The sequence below is a fragment of the Rhipicephalus sanguineus genome, unplaced genomic scaffold (assembly GCF_013339695.2).
Source record: "Rhipicephalus sanguineus isolate Rsan-2018 unplaced genomic scaffold, BIME_Rsan_1.4 Seq295, whole genome shotgun sequence".
NCBI classification, from domain to species: Eukaryota; Metazoa; Arthropoda; class Arachnida; order Ixodida; family Ixodidae; genus Rhipicephalus; species Rhipicephalus sanguineus.
The window spans coordinates 1-24,089 of record NW_023614959.1 but is presented as its reverse complement, the minus strand read 5'-3'; the positions used below and the strand labels follow the sequence as shown (position 1 = coordinate 24,089).

The 24,089-nt window shown below is 48.6% G+C and overlaps 1 protein-coding gene across 1 annotated transcript; it reads right to left on the bottom strand.

Moving 5' to 3' along the window:
- Positions 1 to 8,297: 8,297 nt before the first annotated feature.
- LOC119376948 (ER lumen protein-retaining receptor) lies at positions 8,298 to 23,771 on the bottom strand (the record flags this gene model as incomplete). Its single annotated transcript, XM_037646608.1, is given in 4 exon segments — positions 8,298 to 10,393; positions 15,265 to 15,517; positions 19,933 to 20,013; positions 23,512 to 23,771. Coding segments are annotated over 4 exon segments (629 nt in total), but the record flags the coding sequence as incomplete, so codon positions are not given.
- Between the last annotated feature and the right edge of the window lie 318 nt (positions 23,772 to 24,089).

The window sequence follows — 24,089 nt, the reverse complement described above, 5'->3', positions numbered from 1 at the left end:
AGTGCGCCGTGCTGGGTAACAGCCTTGTACATAAATGAAACATGAAACGTTTAAATGTCTCACGGGAATGGAGGCGGAGGGGTACCATTACTACGCAAGAAAAAAAAAAAGAGTACCCGATGCTCATTGGGCAAGAGAGTGAGCTGACCAATCTTCATCTGTGTCAGCATTTAGTTGTACGGCTTCGTTTCAAATTGTGATTTTCACTCTGTGGGTTCCGGACCACCAACTACGATGGCAAGAATACAGTTGCCGCCCGCTCTTCCATGCCCAGAAGCTGCACGCTAGCTACGATAATCCACGAAATCTTCTCGAAGCGTCCGTAACATCGATGCCGCGTGATGCCAGCGCATCTCGAACGTAGGCTGCTGTGAACGCCCACGAATGCTCTCGAAGGAACTTCATACCCTATGAAGCCTCGTCGTATGCACAAGGTCCGGTATTTATTTCTTTTTGTGAAAAAAAAAACATAATGGTTACTATGCCGAAGTGGTCATCGACCGCTTCGAACAGTTACCTCCGCGGAGCTAAAACAGCCACAACTCGGCCACACTTCTTCGGAAGAACAAACATACGCATAAATTTGCGCAGCGTTCCTAATTAGTATGAGCAAGGTATCTTCGCAGCGCCTCTTCCACCTCCCCCAAACCCGTTGGTCGAATCCAAAACACCAAATGCTTCGCAATGGATGAAGAAATGAAGACGAAGCGATGATACGACGCCGATAATGGCCTGCCTTTGGTCTGCGCCTTTCCTGGAGGCAAAGTTGGGCAGTCAAAGATTCTTGGAATTCAACATGGGGGACTATGGCCGCCATTATCCTCAAATACATTCGTGGCCCTAACCCTGCTCTTAAACAATGACGGATTGTGTCCGCCTGATTAACGATATGAGGTAGATTTAGCGCAATCTCACCCCCCCCGCCCCTCCCAGAGACAACTAAAGGATGCGCACGCATATGAACATAGGCTTCCAAAGCAACGTCGGGCGGCACCACTGCTCTGATCGCAACTAGGGCATCCACGGCCAGAACACTGCCGCCCCAGTTTCCGCGCACGCGCAGAGCTCTCAGATTGCATCTGTGGTGCGTCGCAATGTAACTATTGCTGACTAGCAGTGCTCTGGCCGAATGAGGAGCGCATGCGCGCACGTGTCCTTGCCGCCGCCGCCGGCATATCCGGCGACAAACCGCCTTCGCGGGCGGCGTCTGCCCCCATTAGCTCATTGCTCATCCGCGCAAGTACCGCGCCCAAACTTCAGTTTGGGTTCCCTATACGCCCTTTAAAGAGTTCGCCTTGCAATCTCGGCCCGTATTCTCAAACGATCGCGAAAGGCGATAGCATCGAGTCTGGCGACGTAGAATGTGATGCGTTCAACAACTAAAGAAACACTTGCTTGTGACGTCATTGTTGCACTGGCCGTTGGTGATACGAATGTCTCGCAACTCAGGAGTGAGTGCACCCGACTGCGACGTTTTCGAGCGTATGCTAGCTTCTACGCAGTGGCCCGGCTTGGCTGTGGCTACTTGAAATATAAGACGTGTTGAAAGTGCTTTTAACGTTCTCTTGTGCCATTGTTTAATGCACAGTATAATCTTTAAAGAATACAATTTGCGTGTAATGTAATTTTCGTTGAGACTTTACTACGGCGTACTCGGAGAGTTCAGGTGTAGTGTGCCGCCCGTAGCGACATCGTCTCAACATCTAACATGTTAACGGCACGCGATAAACCACGCGAGCAACGCACCGTTCATCTTCCTGGAACGTTCAAACACGAAATACCACGCGCTGGCAAAGAGCAAGTAGTGAAAAGACCCCAAGGTAATGCTCGCTGAAAGCATCAGAGTGAAAAGTTCTGCGCACATCCACCGAGGATTAAGCGCTAGAAGCTACCGTCTGTGTCAGTGAATGATAGACTTCACCACCAACCGAATGTGATAAGGTGTGTTCGTTTATTCCAGGCATGTCAGGAGCACCGTAGAGCACCGTCATGTCGACGGAAATAATAGATGGCGCCCGCACTTTCCCGGTTTTGTTCAATAGCCAATCAGAGCGCCCCAAAGGCGATACTTTTGCCATTGTCGCCTTTTGCGATCGTTTGAGAATACGGCCTCTGTTTAGTGTGCGTCAGCAGTGACGAGAGCACCACCGCTCCTCCGTGATGTCATATTCTTTATACCTTTCGTCTCGAGTCACGTCTATGACGAATGTCACCTGTCCAAGGGTCATGTGGGAGGCTTCAGTGATCTAACGAAGGCCACAATAAGCTATCGTTCAACAAGCACGAAGTGTTCGCCGGAGCACCGATATGAACGTACGCCTGCGCGCCAACGAACCGGCGAGCAAACTAGCCGAGCGGCTGAGGCGGGCTGGCGGACCGTTGGCGGTGAGAGACTTGGACATCACAAATTGCTTCGACGTCAACGTCCAGCAACTAGTTCCCCTCATTACAGAATGCAAGCTACTCCAACACTTGCGGTGCGCCGCCTGCACCATACCGCCCAGCGACGTGTTGATGTTGGTGATGCAGCGGCTACCGCACCTCGTTGAAGTCGAGTTTTCATGCCTCATCGACGGAACGATCGTGCACGCCGAGATTAGTCGCCTAGCCGGAATAGCGTGCACTCTAGGCTGCAGTGCTCTGAAACTGCAACGCCTGTACACTGTCAATTTTTATGAAAGGGAACACGCGAGCGCGTGGCCCGCGAGCTCCGGCGGCTGCTTGCAGCGCCTTCAGGCGTGCGCGAGTAGCAACCACGGTATCTTTCCGCGTCATCTAGTGGCGAATAAAACAACCAGTCACGGGTAATATGCAACCAGCTGCAAGATTGCAACCCCCTCCCCCTTCAAGGCGATTACACAAGAGGCCGGGCCAGCGGCGTGTCGTCTGCTGCTCGTAAACTGCGTTTGGCACGCGGGCGCAATCGAAACGCGGAAGCTCTGTCGCTTGGCTTTCGCGCGTTACACTTCGGCCGATTTGGATTTAAGCGACAGCGGTCCAGGCAGGTAAATTTTCGTTGCTGGTTTCCGGTTTTCAAATCTCGCATCGAATTCTGTCGAAAAACATTTTTCTGAGTAGAATCCCACTTAGCCGAGAACGTGTCACCTGTCGTTACAAAATGTGGTGGCAAGTCTGCGCTCGATGCTTTAAAGTCATGCATAGTGACTTCCGCCGGGTTTGTGTTGAGAGCGCGAAATGGCGCTGCATAGCAAACAGAAGGAGAAAAGGCTTTGTCATGGTTGTAAAGATCTCGATCGATAATTATCACTAACATAAATGACGTGAGCATGAAACATGAAAAAAAAAAATCAATGAGTTTATTGAAACTGGAAAAATGTCGTCTTGCTTTGACCCCCACATAAAAAGTAAATACACATTATTGACAATTGTTAATACCTCATGGCGTCACCATTTGCGGCCATAACAGCTGCCATTCTAGCTGGTAGGGATTGATAAAGAGCGGCCGTTAGGGACGTGTCCCTTCTCAGCTTCTCCCACTCCTCCTTAATGACAACCCAGAGGTCGCCCGCCGAGAGTCCTGCAGGACTGGCCCGCCAGCGCGCTTTTCAAAAGTCCCCAGAAGTTCTCGATGGTGTTAAGATCTGGAGACTGGGGAGGCCAAACCCGGCGGGAAGTCACTATGCATGACTTAAAGCATCGAGCGCAGACTTGCCAGTACATTTTGTAACGACAGGTGACACGTTCTCCGCTAAGTGGGATTCTACTCAGAAAAATGTTTTCGACAGCATTCGATGCGAGATTTGAAACCGGAAACCAGCAACGAAAATTTACCTGACTGAACCGCTGGTCGCTTAAATCTAAATCGGCCGAAGTGTAACGCGCGAAAGCCAAGCGACAGCGCTTCCGCGTTTCGATTGCGCCCGCGTGCCAAACGCAGTTTACGAGCAGCAGACGACACGCCGCTGGCCCGGCCTCTTGTGTAATCGCCTTGAAGGGGAGGGGGTTGCAATCTTGCAGCTGGTTGCATATTACCCATGACTGGTTGTTTTATTCTCCACTAGATGACGCGAAAAGATACCGTGGTTTAGTGTGCCTCGATGCGTGCGCCCCTCTTAGGGTGTTGCCATTCTTTGAAGGGGCTGATGCCGCCACGACGCCATTTTTTGCCCCGCGTCTCGTGCCTCTCAGCGCAGCTGCCGTAGAGCGGTGAGACGCCGGTAAGAAGCCGTGGGCTAAAATATGGCAGCCGCGCCGCAGTAGACGCCGCAGATGTCCTCACCCTGGACAAAACGCGCAACAAAACGCGCATCAAGGCACCCTACCGTGGTTGCTCTCGCGCACGCCTGAAGGCGCTGCAAGCAGCCGCCGGAGCTCGCGGGCCACGCGCTCGCGTGTTCCCTTTCATAAAAATTGACAGTGTACGTCGAAATTGGACAAGAGCACAACTTCCGCCTACTCTCCACCTTCTTGCGTTGCTGCCCCAACGCGAGCTCCCTACACGTGCACCTAGTGTGCGGTGAATTCCATGAAGCCGTTCGGGAGTGCCACACCCTCCTTGAAGAGCACAGACAACTGGACACGTTCAGGTTCACCTCCGAGCTGCCTTCGCCCTTTCAGTGCGATCCGCCCAGTGCTCTCCATTTCGCCGTCTATGTCGCAGTCTGCGCCAACTTCACCTACCAGAGGTCCAAAAACTTGCGGAGCTGCGCACGACTACAGGACCTCGCGGAGGCCGGCGTCGAACCCCAGACTATACCATTTCAGACGGCCTTGGTCGCGGTCGAAGGCCAATTCACGACTGAATGGCTTCGCGCGGCCAGCATCACACACGACTGGAGGGACGTGCGACAACTATGCCTCGTACTATTTCTGCCACACCTATCTAATACCTTCCCAGCGGCGGACGGCACGTACCGCGACTGTCTTCGCTTGTTCAGCACGCAGCTCAGGCAGCTCGTCGAGCTCAACGTAAGCTCGTTCCATTTCGGACCCGGTATCGACGTCACCGCATTCTTTGAGGGGGGCTGGATGCCGTTCCTGCAGTCGCTCTCGGCGGCCCCTTGCGGTTTTCGCAGCGTCTTGACCCTGAAATGTCTGGCGACGTACTGTCCCGACTTCAAGGAACTGGACGTTCGCTTTGAGAGTAGAGGCAGCTTTTGCCGGTGCGCTGGATGCGAGTCTGAAACCCTTTACGTTAGCGGATTTCACAGCTTCCCCAGTCCCGCCTTCCGGAACGGGCTTGCCAGGTTGACACTGAGCCGAGTGCACGACGCTGCGTGCCTGTCGTTCCTCGAGTGCTGCAGGCCAGTTGCTACACTGCGGTTGTCCTACTGCCCTTTGGAGCTGGACTACGAGCGTATGTCTCGCGCGCTCGCCCACAGCAGTGATCCATCTGCCTTATTTTACAGCACCATCTCCTACGGTTGGACGACACGGATGCTGGTGGATGCCTTTGCGTTGTGCATACCCTTTCCTTGCCACAAACGGGAAATACCTCCTTGGTTCTTACATTCGAAGCATCTCGACGACAGTAACTGTGGCCAATTTTTAGATATCTGTCTCTATACCGTTCGGCTCCTTGCTTAGGACGGTTAAAGAGGAGTGCCTGTGATGCCGCACTGTAGTACTCGCGTGTCATAATGCACCGCACTGTACGCTTACCGGGCTGTTTTCTCGGTGCATATCACTGATTGTAAGGCCCTCGCCATCATCCTTAGCCTGTTTTAGCCTTCTGCAGGACGAAGTCCTCTACCAATGATCTCCCTTCACCCTATCCAGTGTCAGCTGGTTCTCATTTATCCCTGCCAACTTCTTAATTTCGTCCCTAGATCTAACTCTGTCTTCCTCCACTGCTGTGCTCATTTCTTGTTAACCGTTCCGTTGCTGTTAGTGTCGTCTGGTTGTCGGGGTACGCGTTACGTGGCCACCACAGGTTCATTTCTTTCGCTTGACATCAACCATTTTGTCCCATGCCACATTCTATCGTTCTGTCGTAGTCTTCCGATCCCTTGACGTTACTCGTATCGTTTCTAGTCCCATTTCATCATGCGTGGTTCTTAACTTTTGCCTGGCTGCTTATCCCCGTGTTCCCCTTCAGTGCAATGCAAAAGCCATTTGTAAGCAGTGTAGTCTGCGTGTGTGTGGCTGTGTGTTATGCGATTTTAAGCTATCACTGTTGTTTTTATTACATCAAAATTCTGTTTCTAGACTTTACTGCAGACCTGCAGATTCAGTCTATCGTGCTACCGACAGCTCCTGTTGCTGTTAGTCGCCTTCGAGCTGTTGAGCTTCCGTGTCACCAGTGCGGCCAAAAAATTTCCACATTGTTCTATTACAGGAAAACCTGCACCGCTTCACCGACCTCCAGTACTTGTACTTCCTGTTGTACACGCGTCTGGACGAACGAGAGTTACCCAGTTCTATGACTTGCATCTTGCGGAGCCTACCACAGCTCAAGTGCTTGCACGTCCACTACGAATGCGACGACAGTCCCAGAGTCCTTAGGACAGCAACCTGGATGCGTGGACCTGGCGGGGAAATGAGTGACGAACTGGTACGCGGTGGTCCCTGCTTCCAAAGTTGTTCAACGGCTACTTCATAGGACTCGCAAAGCCACTGAACCGCGACTTCCAGCCGATGCTGTAGTTAAAGGCTGGCAACTTTTATGAATGACAAGCACAATTTGCTGAAGATAAGAAGTTGCGCCTTACCTTGCTTTAGTTGGTACATGTGCACTAATAAACACAGTACACTGTGTGTTAATTGTTTCTTCGTCATGGGATGGCTTGGTTCGTAGCGAAGCATGAAACAGACATGGCAAGAATGTACAAGCGCACACGACAATTTTACCACTTCCAACGACAAATTCTTAATTTTGGTGTCGGTAAAACTTCATCATCGGCCTCACTACGCCCACTGCAGGCGCATCTCATCTCCAATGTTTCGTCAGTCAACCTGGCCGGTGCTTGCTGCGGCGATGTTATCCCTTGAAACTTCGTAATCGCATCTGCCATCTAACTTTCAGGCTTCTCCTCGCGCGCTTGGCTTTCTTTAGAACGCTGTCTTTTTTTTTCTTAACAGCGGTCACTTTGCCTTTGCTCTACATGCCCTGCCCATTTCTTCTTTATTTCGACTAAGATGTCGATCAAACTCATGCGCATAGAAACAACGCGACTAGCAATGTCTCGGCTTTGTGCCACTTTGAAAACTGCTTCAATGCAGCAATCTTCGACCTACTTAGTCACCATCACAACAATCAACGGGATAATTGCTAGACCCCGAAGGAATACATTATCGAAAGTTGTGTATGATATCCACATGATTGCACCATAAAGTGAACTTAGCTTCGATAATACTGACGCATGCAGTATAACGCGAGGGCTGACGTTACGTCGCAACGCAAGTTACCCTTTCAACGCCAGTGTTGTCGACGTGCCTGGCAAGCCCACGATGTGCACGCCACTATACTACACTTACAAAAAACAAGTCGATTCACCTCATAACGCTTGGCTGAAAGCCATAGATACACCGTAGAAGTACTCGCTGACTGCTTCGCATGAAACAGATTCCCACAACGCGTGGGATCTGCCGAAATTTTTTTTTATCATAACCTCTAAATAACTGCTCCTGCCAGTGTTTTAAAGGGGCCCAGCAACACTCTTGCAAGTAACCATCGACTGCTGCAAATGTTTTTAGAATCCATCAAGTACGAGTGGTATTAGATATTTGTCGCACGCTGCGATCGCCCCCTCTCTTCTCTCGTCCCGCCAAGCGCGCTGGAAGCAAGCAGGGAGGGATGGTACGGGGAAAAAAAGTTACGACACAGGCGCGTCATGACCTTGGGCATTATCTTTTTCTTTGAACGCGTGGCGTGCGCACCTGGCGGCCATGGTAACTTTGCAGCTCACGATGCTCAAGTTGGCCACTGGCCATGAAATTCGGGTGTGTGGTGCAGTCATTTGGGTATATGGCATCACTTATAGAAAGAAGAGGGAACGATTTTTAGCTGACCTCGAGAATCAAATTCCAGGCCATGTGCCTTGATGTTTGGCTCACGTGTTCTCGGGAGCCTCGACTACCAGCAACTATTTTTGACCATGTTGAAAAAGTTTTGCGGGGCCCCTTTAATTAAGCACACTTGTGGGTGCACACAATTTTGCACATTTCTCGTTAGCCGTCGACTCGCATTTTCAAAACAAGCACTCGGCTGTCCCTACTGCGTGACACTAGCACTGGGTTTCCTGCACAATTCTGCATAAGTTGCGCACACGTCAACTGCCGCATGCGAAACTTTGATCTCCTTCAAACTTCAGAACACGAGACAGCAAACACCAACGTCCAAAATCAGTAAACCAAGTTTTTATTCTGCACCACAATCCATGCCTTGAATCCACGCCAGTGACGACAGAAGCGAAGGTGGGATCCAATGAGTCACTTTGGCCGAGCCACATCGGCGGGAGCCGCAAACGACACCACACCGGCAGCTAGAAACAACAACCCAGCACCCAAACCTTTTTTTTAAATACAGCGCACGAGCCCTTTGGTGCCTCACCTGTTTTCGCTATCTTTCACGGGCAACCGCGACGCGTCACCAGTACATACAACACGCATGAGCTATTAAAAAAATAATGAAACGATGCAAAGGGCGCCGGTTGCAGGTTTTTTGCGATTGCTACTGAAGCTACTGTACATGTCCTCTGTCGCGCTAAACATCGGTTTTTGTAACGAAGGGCTCGACTCAATGTGAAAAACTCGGGACAAAATAAAGCTGCTTGAAAGAGTTGCCGAAATGCAAGACTTCGGGCTTTCTTTAAATTAGAAATGAAGATGCAGTGCACTTTCCAGACTGTCGACGTGCGAGAATCTTTGCATCCCATAGAAATCGGACGGCGGCTGAGAGAGTTCCGTCCTACGCCGTCGACGCTTTCGCATCCACGTTCAGACTGAAACGTCGCACGATGTGCCATTTCCGATCTATTCCTGCATATATGATTATACTTCTGGTATACAGCTAACAAACGCTGGTAGTACTGACGAGCACACACGTGCAACTTTGGAATCAGTTTCCTGTCGCCATCCTTCAAACACGCACTCAACATACAAGAAGAAAAAAAAAAATCTCATAACCGATAATGATAAGTTGTCCCCATAGTCAAGAAAGAGAGAGACGGAGAGGAACACCTTTTTTTTTTTTTTCATTTTCGCTGAGACTGTACACAAGTTGTCGACCGGCCCACCCTGACATGACCCTTCCTGAAACACCAACTTTCATTCACTCGGTGAGAAGAAAACAAAAGTGCAAAAGTCACACTCCACACACTCATCTCGAGGCAAGAGACTTAACACGACGCAAGCATTTGAAAGCCTACACAACAAAGCCACTGCAACATTGTTGCGCATCATAATACGGCTACCAGCTAGAGGGAAACTGGAGGGCTTGCAGATGGCCGCGTGCGAGTCCGTCGTTGCTCTGCCTCCGCGGGTGTTCTCTATGGGACAAGTCGTCGTGGGTGTTCCGGGGGGCAACAGACTAGTAGTAATAGCCATTTGGGAAGACCAAGAACCTCGCTCGATGCCCAGAGCACCGTTCCTGGGGTTCCATGACACCTATGTACGGTTGGCCGCAAAATGTTTTACGGTTTGCAGAGATATGAGAGAGCCAGGTCACGCAACCCAGATTTTCAAAGTTCTGTGCAGCTTGTAAAGTGGCTCTGCAACCGATTCATTGTCGCGTCAAATTAGAAGGGCCACATTTTATGGGTAAGGATTCCGTACATACACATACCGCATTTACATGATACGGATAATGATTCCATATTAGTTACAGACCTGGGACTCCGTATTAGTTACGGAATCACTGCTCCGTAAACTTCTGCAGCCAACTCTTACATTCTCCAACATTGTCAGTTTGCTTCTGCCCCCTCAGTAGAGAAGTTCTTCACTGTGCCGGGCACTCACCACGTTGCTGTCGCTCGTAGGCGAGGCGACGAGCAAGTGCTGCTCCAAGCAGCCATCTGCAAGCCCTGTCCCACGAGTTTCTACTTTTAAAGATGAACGTGTTTACACACGGCAGAGGGAAAAAAAAGGAAAACAGAAAAGACTTGACTCGAGGAAGCACAGGGCTGGTGTGAATTTCAGTCCGTATGAGACGAGAACAAAAAAAAAGAAGAAAGAAAATGGGTGGGTTACGACGACGACATCATCAGACGGGAAAGAAAAAGTATCAACAGAGAATGTTTGTTGGCTCCAAGGAACTGCCGTGAACAGCGGCTGCCGAGGGGGTGACTGCAGAAAGCGCCCACGGCAGCCAGGGTGTTGTTTGCGCGCTCCTTCTTCAAAAAGGTGGGAAGGGCGGTGTCTGCGGCGGCACTTTGGACAGCTGGGAGCCTCGCTTGCTTCTAGGCGGGCAGTTTTAACGCCTTTCCCTTGATGACTGCGACAAAGAGAAAGTGAAAAAAAAAAAAACATTAAAATTAACACACGCCTGCATGTGTCAAAATGAAGTTCCTGGGAGTCAGTTATGAAGCACGTCACAATAGTGTGTGTGCATCCTTTGCTTGTGTGCAGTGTCATGTTGTTTCATAGCTCAACATAACAGTGATGTCAAAAATAGACAAATGACAAAGGCTGCCATCTTGATTCTACCCTACCGTCCGCACAGACTGCTTATGCTGCCATCTACAGTGACATTCGAGAGCTGCAAGAGTGAGCCAATAGCACCAATGAAGGAAGAACTGGAGCATTAACCAGACAGGATGCCATAGAATTGTTGATCAAAAGGCTCCTACTGGTTTGGTTTTGACGATTCTTGCTTTCAGACACCTCCTCGAGCTGCAATAGCTCTCTTGTTTCTTTCTCTTTATCTGTTATTCACAACAACCCCCAAAAAAAGTGGGCAGATCCCCCGTACTGTGGGAATCGATGTAATGCGAAGCATGCGGCGGGAAGGTGACTGTGGCGTCATTTTTTACATTGAGCAAGACATTACGAAATGACGCTAAAGATAGGGGCAAATGGTATACACACACAGATATGTTGAAGAGTTGCACATGTGTTGCATAACCAGTTGTTTGCAGTTGCGTAACGATGCTAACAGCAACATAGGTATTACCAACACCAGACGCGGTAAGCCAATATGTAGTGCTTATACTTGTCCGTTATGATGGAGAATGTACGCACGTTTCTCGAACCCGTGTACGTGTGTGGAAGGGGTTCTTGACAGTTCTCACGTAAATGGCGGCGAGCGCAATGTCTTTGTTATTGTGTAGGGATGGGCGAAGCCGTTTTTATTGCGACTTTTATTGATGATGATCGCTTCGATCGTTCCAAAGAACGAACGCGTTCAACTGTTGGCGCGTTGCGCACGCCGAGGTGGGGCTATTGTTGTCGAAACAGTCGATCGCACACCGCGCAGCTATATCGAAGTGCGGTCCAGGAAGTTCGCTTGAAGCGCGCGGCGGCCGATGAACGAGGGCCCGCGCTCGCTCACGCATCGCGCGTCCCCGCGCCATATGTGTGTCGCTCGCTTCGCACGCTTTCGCGGCGTCTCGCCGCCGGCCTTCACACAGGCAATGCGCCGTTGCTAACCCCCCCGCTCCTCGCGCCGTTGCTATGGGACGGCGGATTCAGGTGCTTATAAGTGCATTCACTTAAAATATTTGAATTTGCTTCGATACGAGTTTGTATTATTCGAAATCGGTATTCGAAATGAACGAATATATGCTGACCGCACATAACCTCCCTGTAAAGGTGGTTTCCGTGCGTCGGTTGCTGTGCCGTGAAACCACCCATCCAGGGGGGAATCCGCACTGCCGCAAAGCCACACTTCAAGGTTAAATGTATATATTTTTTTTACTTAAAAGCTTGTTATATGGGCTTATATGGGCTTATATGTGCTAAGTAAAGTAATTTCTAAATTGTAACGTATTGTACCACTTATAACTTGCACCCTACTGCTATCTTGATACCATTCCAAGGTTTCTTCCACCTCATTTCAAACCAATAGAGTGACATTTACTCATACCTAGTTCGAATCCTTAAAAATATTGTGCAAGGGTCATGACGAAAATGCTCATTTTTTTTAATAATATGTGGTAAATACTATTCGAACTATTCGATTCGAAATTATTTGACCAAATCACTATTCGGTTCGAACATGAAATTTACTGTTTGCCCATCTTTATTATTGCGATTTATGTCCACAACGCAGACCTCGCCGATTCCGCTGCTTGTCTGTGTGTGTTCGGTATCTTGCGGCCGGCGAAGTGGGATGCGGCCTCCGTTGAAGTTGCGCATCGCCGTGTTATATGTGCCCAGGCCTCCACAGCTGCAATGGAGCCACGTGCTGTGGATGATGCAGTGGGCTTATCGCTCCAGGTTTCAGAAAGTGCTAACACGCCACTTTCTGTGAGCAGAGCGTCTTTATCGACGTCGTGCACGTGTGCGTGCGCAGACGTTAACATGACATGACGCCTTCATCGTAGGAGCACATATGTAGTGTTTATTGCTTTGTTATAAAGTTAGATAGCCAGCTCCACAACCACAACTGACGTTACACCGACATTACGCCTGCATAAGCTGTTTTTCCAAGGCAGTTTCTAGACCTGGCGTGGCTCTGTGGTAGAATACCTGACTGCCGCGCAGAATGCTTATGTTCCGTTCCTGCTGGGATCCTAATTTTTATTCTTTGCATTCATCGGGTCAACGCTGCCGCTGTCGGTTTTTCTTAACACTCTCGCATTTAAATTACCAATGTCTGTTCTCGTGGTTTCTGAGTAGACATAAATTGGCAATCACCTGTGGCACATACCCGTATACCGCGGCCCGTGGTAAACGAGTATGTGCCACAAGTGTCTGGAGGAAAGGGTTTGACGACGTACGCGACAGGATTTTAATGTTGTTCATGTCATGAGCGGACAGTCATATTCGTCAAATCCTCTTACCCTGCCATGCCAATTTTGGTCTACACCAAGTTTAGAAGATGACCAGGAGAGCGCCGAGATGTAGGCGGACGGACGGACGGACAGACAGACAGACAGACAGATAGATAGAAACGACCAAAGTGCCTGAGGTTCGCTAAGAAATGCTTCGCATTTAAAATTGCTTTAGAAGGCACAGGCTGTATGGTTGACTGTTGCCCAACCAGGCAGTGGCACTCTCACACCTGCAACTTTAAAGGGGTACTGACATAAAAATTTTGGTGTGGCGTTTTTTTGCTGCAAAACGTTGCTGGAGGCCTATTAGTCATAGCGTGGCGCACATCGCTTGCTGCAGTGCGCGACAGATAATTAACTACAGTCTGCTTATAACCGACCAGCCTCAGTTTTGCTTTGGGAGAGCTCCGAGAACGACAAGCCGCTGTGTGCAACTAACACCATCTAGCTTGTGAAACGGCACACAGAACTGTGGCGCACTACTGCACTGCCTGCATGGCTTTTCACATGCAGCATGTGCAGCACGATGTCATTGCCGTCATCATCGTCACCTGGTTGCAAAGACTCCACACGTTTGCCGTGGGCACGGACTCGCCGCAGTCGCCACATAGTAGCCTGCTGCGCAAGCGTGGCAAAAGTGCAATGGCTACTATGACGTCATGATTTAGCTGGGCGTCTCTGAGCTTGACCGCAGTGGTGACATTGCGAAAGTATTGGGGTCCCCTTCTGGTCACTTTGTATGATGTAAATGTCGCGAGGTGCGGTGTCTAGCACTAGATCGGGCACGCGAACTTCGAAATTCATATAAATTACCTTCCAAGCTGTATTCAATGTTCAGATTTTGTAGATGATGTACGCATGTTCACGAGAATCGATCCCGCAGGCTATCGCAGCTGCAAAATTTTGTGTCAGTACCCCTTTAAGGCAGATATAATGTATCATATGAAGCTAAGGAAAACAAAATGCTTAATGGTATGCACATTTTTTAAGAGTTCCAAAAACATTTTATAACAGATTACAGCAGCCAAAAAAACTATTAAAAGGTGCAAAATTACAACAAAGCGGTAAGTATGGCAAGTAGTGCAGCTGCGATTCCATAGCTCACTGCTATCCCACTGTATCACGTGTATATTTCTCTGTGCATTAACAATGATCACACATCTTTCTCTGCTCATTGGCAATAAACATTTGCATGGCCAGCAGTGGCATAGGCAGAAATTTTTTTCGGGAAGGGGGGGGGGGCACCTCCATGATCCAACATTGGGTCTAGGTAGATTAGTGGGGTCGAGTGTCATTTCGTGCTCTCCATCCCATGGAAAAAAAAAAATTTCGGAGGGGGCACGGGCCCGGTGTGGCCCCCCTGGCTATGCCACTGATGGCCAGCAGTGCTTTGCACCACACCATTTTACTTTTCCACTGTTTCTTCATTAACATCGTGAACCTCTAATAATAATAATAATTGTTGGGATTTAACGTCCCAAAACCATGACATGATTATGAGTGACGCCGTAGTGGAGGGCTCTGGAAATTTCGACCACCTGGAGTTCTTTAACGTGCGCCTAAATCTAAGCACACGGGCCTCGAGCATTTTTGTCTCCATCGAAAATGCGGCCGCTGCGGCCGGGATTCGATCCTGCGACCTTCGGGTCAGCAGTCGAGCACCCTAACCCCTAGACCACCGTGGCGGGTCATGAACCTCTAAGACTTTTCAACTTGCAGTTTCTTGTACATTCCAGGACCAAGTACACAACAAAAACTGTGACCTTAATTGCTTCAGACACCTGCACTGTGGCAAAGCATGGGCCTGAATATTAGGTGGTTTTCATTGTTCCCCGCATATTTGATGTGGAAACACAGAAAGGAGCAAACACAGGCAAATATGCATCGTTTTTGCCTGAGCAAGCGGGCAAGGAACTAACAGGGACAGATGGGCAAGTTGGTAAATGTGCAACTTGAAGTAAAGCGCTGAAAAAAAAAAAAAAAAAGAACGGAGAGGAATGAAGAAGACAGGACAACGTGCTGTCCTGGACAAAGCGCGTTCTGTTTTTTTTTTGCGCTTTACTTAATCAGGCAAGGAAGCATGGCAAGCATTGCACTGAACAAATTGGACCATAAAAATGCAACCTGGAACTAGAATTTCAGCAATAAACAATGCAGCAACAATGCAGAATCTCGTTTCTTTAAGATCTGACCAAAAGAAATACTACAGATCACTGGAGTGGCCCTGAGCTAACTTAACCTCCCCTGACGCAACTCATCCAAAAGGTTACCAAAATCACCACTCAAGTTTGAGTTTAGTGAAGCCAGAATAGATATATAGATGTGGAAGACAGCAGTCAATCCAAGATGACCGAAGCAGCGCAAGACTTACCTCGCGTGACATACAGGTAGAAGAAGTCGCAGTAGAGGATGGTCTGCACTACTCCGGCCACGATGGCGATTAGGTCATAGAAGTTCTCGGTGTAGTAGCGGTAGACCCAGTTGAGCAAGTACAGGCCTCTGTAGGAGCCCAGGCAGAACAAGTAGTGGGAGGTGATGGTCTCGGCCTCGCCCGTCTTTGAGACCAGGAACAGCTGAGGCAGGATGGCCACTGCTTCCAGGTAGATGGAGAACGTCCACAACACCTGACGCGCAGCGGGTTGCATGAGAGAAACTTTTGAGATCGGCGTCAAGGCATGCGGTTTGGAAGACAATGAAATCGAGGGCGCAATCTTGCACACATTCTGTGATAGAACGTTCCATCGTACCACACGGGATTAGTTGAGGCTCGTCTGACCATCAGATGAGCCTCAGTACTGTCAATCATTTTGTCGCCTGCTAGGCAAAGAACGGGCACAGAACAGATGGAGACACCGTTCCCTCCGATAGAATAGATATAGAATGGTCTCTGGACGACTTGGATTGAATCGAAACGTAAGTATTCGAGCTGAAGAAGCGAATCAGCCTGCTTTGTGGCTGGCTTAATCCAATCCTGCGCCGACAGTTTGTGAAAATGGCCACCAGCACCACCACCAAACGTCTTGTGAAATTGCAACACCACCTTGCACCCAATCTAGAAGTTAACACCAATAAATAGTTAAAGTCGTTACGCTCTTGAATTTCAGGTTTTCAAAAATAATGCCCCCTTCCTGGGCACTTGCTCTTCCCCAATTGGCCCTCTTGTTCTCACGTGATGTTGCGTTCAGTTCTATCCCAGAATGCGTACAAGATCGCGCCGTCAACATTCACGACAACCATGCACACGTCCGAGTCCTCAGGCATGGCCCACAGCCTTAAAATGCTTAGTCCCGTCACCGTGACGGCATGTGTCATAAGTCGGCAGTTTCTCGTCAGGTTCTGCTCAAAACTACACACTGGTAGCATTGGCCAATGCTGTTAACACCACCTGTGCCTTGTTTTCGGAACAAAAGCAGCAAGAAAAATGCTGTCTCTTGACGAAGTGCTGGGCGGCTGCGTGAATTATAGATGGGCCAGCATACTGATGCAAGGCTTAAACAACATAATTACATGTTCTCACTACTTAAGGTTTGTGTACAGTGCCAACTGAGTGCCGGTAAACATGTTGGGCCCAGTAAGGCACGACATAAGCCTTGCTCGACCCTTTCGCTTGAGCTTGCAATAAAGCTCCAAGTCTGGGCAGATCCTACATCAAAGCATGTGCTACTTAGCAACAGCCTTGCAGACCTGCTACGAGAGAAACATGGCTGGTTCCATGAGCCTGTGCAATCACTTTGCCTGGACCACACTGCACACCTACCAATAATAACAATAATATACTAATAATCTAATAATCTGTGTGTTGCTACAGCTCTATCTATGCCTCCCAAGTGCTGTGAAAAAGTTCAGTGTGTCGCTGAGTTTTTGTTAAAGGTATGCAGAGTTGCCATCACCACCTGTTGCAGCACGCTCAGCAGGTGTTCCTTCAAACAAAGCCCCAGCTGCTCTCATGGGGGCCTGCGCTGTAACAGATGTAGGCTCATGAGGGCATACAAAAAGTGATGAAGCCATTCCCCACTGCGAAGGTAGGTGAACAGAGCAGCTGACGGGCGCACTCTCATCGCGGGTGTTCTCACAATGTGAAGTCAAACCATACTTGCCACGCACGACTGTGCACCAATGCAGTGCCTAGACTAGACTGATGTGTCAAAACACGTACCACTCCACTGAAGTTTTCTGCAGGTCACGTCGTGGTGTTGCACCACCTCGGGGGTTGGCACACCTTTGACCGCTGAGTCACTGGACCTAATGCACATTCCTCAATCTTGCAAGTGTACGCCCACCTTTCGTCACAATACAAGTGTCAACACATGTACCAAATGTAAGAGTTGACCTCCAGAGCTATTTCAGACAAGGATTTGGCAATTTGAATCTTCGAAAGCACACCTTTCGGACAGTTTCGTGGACCTAACAAGTCCAAAAAGTTGTATCCTTGTCTTCGCCTAGAACATCAAATGGCCCTCAGATATCAGTTTGCATCATGTGATGCATGAACATGACTCCTGTTAGGTTTTCTGGCTGTTTTTTTTTAATGCAATGAATTTAACAAGACCAGCTCATTCTTAGCACGTTTTTCTATAAAGTCACGTAGGAACTGAACACGTTCACAGCACTTAGTAGGTTAAGACAAAACATGCAACTGAAGCCTTCATACTCAGTGCATAGTCCTTTTTGTTTTTTCAAGAAAGCAAACAACAGCGCAAGAAGCAGCTCTGAACTCAACACACATGCAACGGATCACACCCGATCCTGCTGTCCGTGTCTTGCACCAGACCCACCCAGAACGCATATTTCCAGTAACGTATGTACGTGCAGCATGCAAATTCCCGGGATGAAACCCACAGAACAGGTAATGAAAAATTTTTTTTTAAATCCTAGCCAAAAACGCTCCAAAAGCCAAACATGACAGCTGCAGATTCCCAGCTCCCTCCATTTTGAAAGTTATGCAACGACAGTCATGGTGCGTCTTTCAAACCAGAACTCACTCTTCTTTAAAGAAAAGCGAACAAAAAGCAGGCAGAGCATACATTGTACAGCATAGCTTGTAGCTTCATTTCCCCAAAGGACAAATGTGCAGGGTTAATAATAAAAAAGTTGAAACTTGAGCTTCCAAAAACATTCAGGCGTTAAATGAAAAACAGTTCCCACAAGAGGAACGTAACCCATACATATTTGCAAGGCTTTTGCAAGACTTGTGCCAGACAGCAGGCTATTACACTATACGATGAATGTTCACATTTCACTCCTAGACCTTTTTGTGACCCCTCAAAAAGATGTAAAAGCACAGGTTTTCTGGAGCTTTCTGCAAGAGAAAAAACAGTTCTATTATATGGTTCGCAGCTGCAGGGCCAACCGTGTCCATACAGAGTGCACCAAGTACCCCCAACACCACATGGCAGAAAGAGAGAACCTCCGCATGTATTGTTAACACATCACAGCTCCGATAAAGCTTGTACCTTAGGTACCCCTGCATTTCCAACAGGCACAGCCAATAGAATGTTTGAATGTACCACCATGAGTGTACCACCAATGAGTGTACCACCAGTGCATGAGTGTAGCATGAAGATACCACCAATGAGCAGGCAGAACCCGGCGGCCATGCGGATGCAAGGATGGGGGGTTGGTGTTAAGGCATAGGGCCACAGGATGCAAGCTGTAGCATGAGAGCTATCGTGACACCGGGCAGGTCCGACGATGAAGCTAATCGTCTGAATTTCCGTGAAAAATAGTGTCTATGGAGTGTCCTTCGGGTATCAGGGGTTATGATTACACGAGGACAAGAAAGGAACACAAGTATAAAGCTGTGAGCCTCGTCTGTGTGCGTTTCTTCCTGTTCGCATTGACCGTAGCACCGCCTTCTGAGGTCGAACACAAGCTAGCTCTCAATCTTCAGGCCGTTCCTTCCAAACAGGCCAGCACGCTACCTTAAGTTAACTCTATGCGATCACCCTGCCTGCCCACCCCACTTCCCTTCTAGTGAATGTTGGCCAACCCCGTTTGCACCCTAAATCTAATCAGCCTACACACCTCTTAACACGATGTCTATTATTTTCAGTTCTATCGCTCATCAAGCTGTAGTGTTCCTATGTTACTGTCATCCCCGAAGTTCCTGTGCTGCTTCATCTTGAACTTTAAATTCATGTGCAAACTGTCAGAGAACAACGCGATGGCCGCCTGTACCCATTTGCTCGTCAGATTGTCCCACAAAATGACTGCTGGCAGAGTAATAGTGAGAAGCTAAATGCTTCAGCCTCTCTTTTGCTAAAGCTGGCATTCATGCAGCGTATATTAGACAGTTTTAGAACAGCCGCTTGCCACCAAACGAATACGCTTCCTTCTAAACTTGCTCGTGGAGTTAGTTACAGACGCACGAAACGTCCAATTTCCAAGATCGTTCGGCGATTCCAGAGTTCGTGGGCCTAACGAGATGCGTCCGCAAAAAGGACAGGACGGTTGCTAACGGAACATCTTGGCTTGAACATGTCTGGTGCCGGGCGGCGCTTCTAACTTTTGGGTATTTAAGCAGCGACGGTGACGCCGTACCGTTTGCGCTAGGGTACTACCGTTCCATGCTAATCGTACCCCGGCCCGAAAACAATTTATCTGCGAGAGTTGCTCGATGCGTACGGTAACACTCTCAGACGATTATCGTAACTAATACAGGCCTTGCAGATTAAAATAGCAACATGTCAACCACGACGACACAGTAGGTCTGTACTTACTGTACGGTAAGGTGTCACTGTTAAGATCTTGTCGTCTTTACATTAGTGTTCCTGTGCATTAAATGGAAATTCTCAAACGGATGCTTACCATAATGTCTCGCAAGGGGTGCTTTCGTTTTACGTGGGAAAGGTGACAACTGTTATTCTAAAGCGGTCTACTGCTTACGCACAACCACCCCCTCCAAAAACAAAAAAGGAAGGGAAGAAGCCCAGTGAGTCCCGCAGCCACCACCGCATCGCTAATGCCACCTCGTGTGCAACCACCCTCGCCCAGAAGGACTTAAAAATTTGCAGGGAGGCCGTGCCAAGAACAGCTCTACCTCCAGGGGGTCTCTGAACAGCAGGGTCGCGTGGGAGAACACCACTTCGAAAAACCCACGCTCGTGGCCGCCGGGTTGTGTCTGTGTCAGCAGAAGGATCCCGCATTCAGAACATTCCCAGACACAAGAAAGCAGTCGGGTGGAGGCGCAGCGCAGCAACGCAAGAAGAGAGCACACAGGTGCAGTGCTTAGAAAACAAAACAGAACAACCTTCACAACATCGTTGGGTTGACAACTTTTTCAAGAGAATACTGCAAATCGGTTCTGCTGGAATCCCGCAAGGTGGCGGAAGGGTTAAGAATGGGAAAGTGACAAACACGTGTTTGTAGCACGAAGCCACAAGGAAATCCATACGGATTTTTCATAAAGTAAGCTTCTTGGTTGCCCAAAAATTCGTCTTGGTCCGGGAGGTCGAACCCGGGAGGACCAACGCCTTTCCGGGGAAGTTGCTCTTTCGACTGAGCTGACCAGGAAGCTAGCGAATGGCAGCGCGAGGGCAAATTTATCGACAACCCGAAGCACCTGAACGCAGAATGCTGCAAGGTGGCGGAAGGCTTGAGAATTTTCCATTCAATTTCCCATTCTTTTTCAAGAGACTCATCAACATTAGCAAGTTTCCCTACTCACCCTAATGACAAGTTTTCGCAGCATAGGAGAATTTCAGTTTGCACTAGATACAATTAAAACGATTTCATAATGTCTACCTCACCAACATTCTATAAACTTTTCATTGAGACATATATACGAACATATACAGTAGAACCTCGGTGATACGATCACGGCTCGTACGAATTTCGGGGTGATACGAATTTTTCTGTGGTCCCGGCCAAGGCCCATTAGCCTGCAATGTAATGGAGTACGGTTGTTACGAACCGATTTTGACCCGGTGACGTTTGATGCGTACGTACGCTGCCACGCAGGTATGAACAGGTGCTGCCCGTGCTGTTGCAGAAGACAAGGCAATCATGCGCGGTCATGCGCCGCGCATGATCGCGCGTGAGCTTGCCAGAACAGGCCGTCAGTGGAGCGTCGTAACCTCCGAGACATCCGAGACAGTACGCGCGACATCCGAGACAGTGCTCGCGAATCTTGGAGACGCCTTCATGTACCTTTGCGTTTAGATTAGAGATGATGCTCACTTAGCGCTCTCTCTCTTTTACGCGTCGACACGTGCTGCTGTGCTCGAGACAGCGTCATTGTACTTTGTTTACACGTGCCTGCCACGTAGATGCAAGCCATGTCATTCGCGAAGAAGCTAGCCCTAGCAACATCAACATGCAACACTGTCGGGGACGTGCAGACCTGCCAACTCTTCGATTTCCACAGGGGATTCACGAATTTTGAGCAAACCTCCTGATTGTGCGGGCACGGCCGTAAATCTCCCGAAAAACATTCAAAACACCGTCAGCGATAAGAAAGTAATAACAACAAAGGACAGCGCTCCTAAATTTTTCTGGCGTTTGACTGTGTGCAAAGTGCTCCATAAGACATTTACAGCGCAGCACTCTGATGTCATGCAAAAAAAGCGCACTAAGATTTGGAAAGTGCTACTACTAGCTGTCACGGGTCACAGCACACCTGGTTAATTAATTACACATGTGTGCACGCGCCACATATTTATTAGTGCAAGTATGATCGTTGACATCTAAAAACATTACTGGCAGTAATTCAGAACTATTCATGACGTTGCTGTGTCCATGAGAAACAATAAATGAAAACATACGCCAGCTTTGCTTTTGTCGCATATTAATTTTCCACGTTTTCCGTTGATACGAATTTCGGATGATATGAATATTTTTGGTGACCTCGCGAGATTAGTATCACCGAGGTTTCACTGCATATAAGCTGCAAGCACAGCAATACCTTCTATGTTCAGCCTTTCCTAAAGTTCAGCAATGAATAGCCAAAAGACATAGTTAACGTAATAACTATAACATGGTAGCCTTGACAACTCCCTTTTCATCAGAATTACATATGGAATGCAATGTCTTTTTGATCACAAATAGATATAGTGCTGCACTTTTGAAAAAGTACAATAGGTGCTAGCAGGTTCAAAAATATTGCAAGAATAAATTTAGCTTGGGAGGAAGGGGGGTAGGGGTCACATGTCAAAACTGCTAGTATTCATTATGATGCACGCCGTAGCGGAGGACTCTGGATTAATTCCGGCTACCCAAGGTTCTTCTTTCTTCTTTGTTTTTTTTTAGTGCGCACCTAAATCTATGCACACTGGTATTTTTACGTTTCGCTCCTACCAAAATGCTGCTCTTGTGGCTGGGAAGTCGAACCCACATCCTTGAGCGCAGAACCTGGACGAACACTTTACCCGCTAGGCTATTATGGTAAGGAATGACGCCACAGCCAACTTCTAGAGTTACCTTGATGCAATCTTTGCGATTAAAAAAAAATTGGTGATATTCGCAACGATGACCTTCAACATTATGGCAGAACGGCGCAAGATACGAGAGTGTGAAACACGCAGGACACAACGCTGACTATCATCTGTTGCATATTAGTTCTGCAGAATTCCACAAGGTGGCGGAAAGGTTAAGAAAATGAAATTTCCCCGTCTTAACCCTTCCGCCACCTTGTAGGATTCTGGATAACCGATACGCAATGTTTCTGTGTCTGTGCACTTCAAGTTGTCGATTAATTCGCCTCGCGCTAACCAGGACGCTAGCATCCTGGTTAGCTCAATATTGAGAGAGCGACTGCCCCGGAAAGGCGTTGGTCCCGGGGTCGATCCCTGGACCTGGACGAATTTTTCGGCAACTAAAAAGCTTTCTTTTCCGAGAAATCCGTACTGTTTCCCTCGTGGCTTCATGCTACAACAGACGGGTGGTTGTCAATTTCCTTTCCTTGAAAAGGCCTGGCAAAACTTTTTTTTGGCATTGTCAGAAAACGCCGCCAATCGACAGTCGAGGCTCCTGAGAACATGAAAGTTAAACATCATGGGGCAGCATGCAGCCCGTAATTTACAATTATTTCTCAAAGTCAGTCAGAAATCGCCCATTCTTCTCTCGACGAATGATACCACAAACTCAAATAACCGTGCCATCGACCGAAAATCCACAGCCGTTGGCTGATACGAGCATCGTGAGCTGCATAGCAACCGCTGGAGAATGGCGCGTTGTGACCGTGCACTCACTCGTGAGAAAAGAAAAGAAAAAAGTGCTCAAGGTCATGACAAGCACTGACGAACGGACACTGCTTCTTGTCCCTTGCCTTGTCATCTCCACCTCCCTACCCCCTCACGTAGCTTTCAGCGCACTTGCTGGTACGAAAGGAGAGAGAGAAAGCGCTTAAAGCGTGCGACAAATCGCTGTAACCCTGTTCGTACTTGACGAATTCTAAATATTTTTGTGCCAGTCGATTTGTGAGGCAATAAATCCCTTAAATGAAGCCATTCGATGATTACTTGGAGAAGTGTTGCAGGGCCCCTCTAAATATCAACTGTTGTGTCCTGTGGTTTTCACTGTCCTATATTTGGCGCTGTTCTGCCATAATGCTCGTGCATCAACTAGCCCATCTAAGCACCCTCGTGGTGGATCACCTCGAAGTGACCACGACCTCACTCACCTCTAGCGGGGTGAACTCGTGGTTAATGAGCAGCGCGAGCAGGCAGACGGGCACGAGGAGGAACTCGATGCGGAACGTGTCGTGGTTGCGGTCGTTGGTGGCCTTGAACTTGACGTACATGAGGTACAGCGTGCCGAACGAGGTGGCCAGGAACACCACCTTCATCACGCTGTTGTAGGGCGACACAAACGTCGTGAACAGGTCCAGGTAACGCGCCGTGTACGTGATGGAGAACAGGATCTGGCTCTTGCCAGAGATGCCTGCGAGAACAGAGGAGAAAGCAACGGCGTCAATGAAACTGGCTATTCACACGTTTCCCGATTTGCGTTGTCATTAACTATACTCGCGGACAACTTTTCTTGCCAATGAAGTGAAGGCTACGGAGCCAAATCGCGCGTATCCTACCGCTAATGAATGTATTGTAGTCCCACAGTTGGGACTCCATATTTTCTGCGTGAGATATAAAAAATACTCCTTTATTTTTTATATCTTACTCTTAGCGACAGGATGCAGCTCATGCCAGTGACATATTCGTTTGACTTTATACGTTGTCACTCTGCATTTTTGCATGCGTGAGA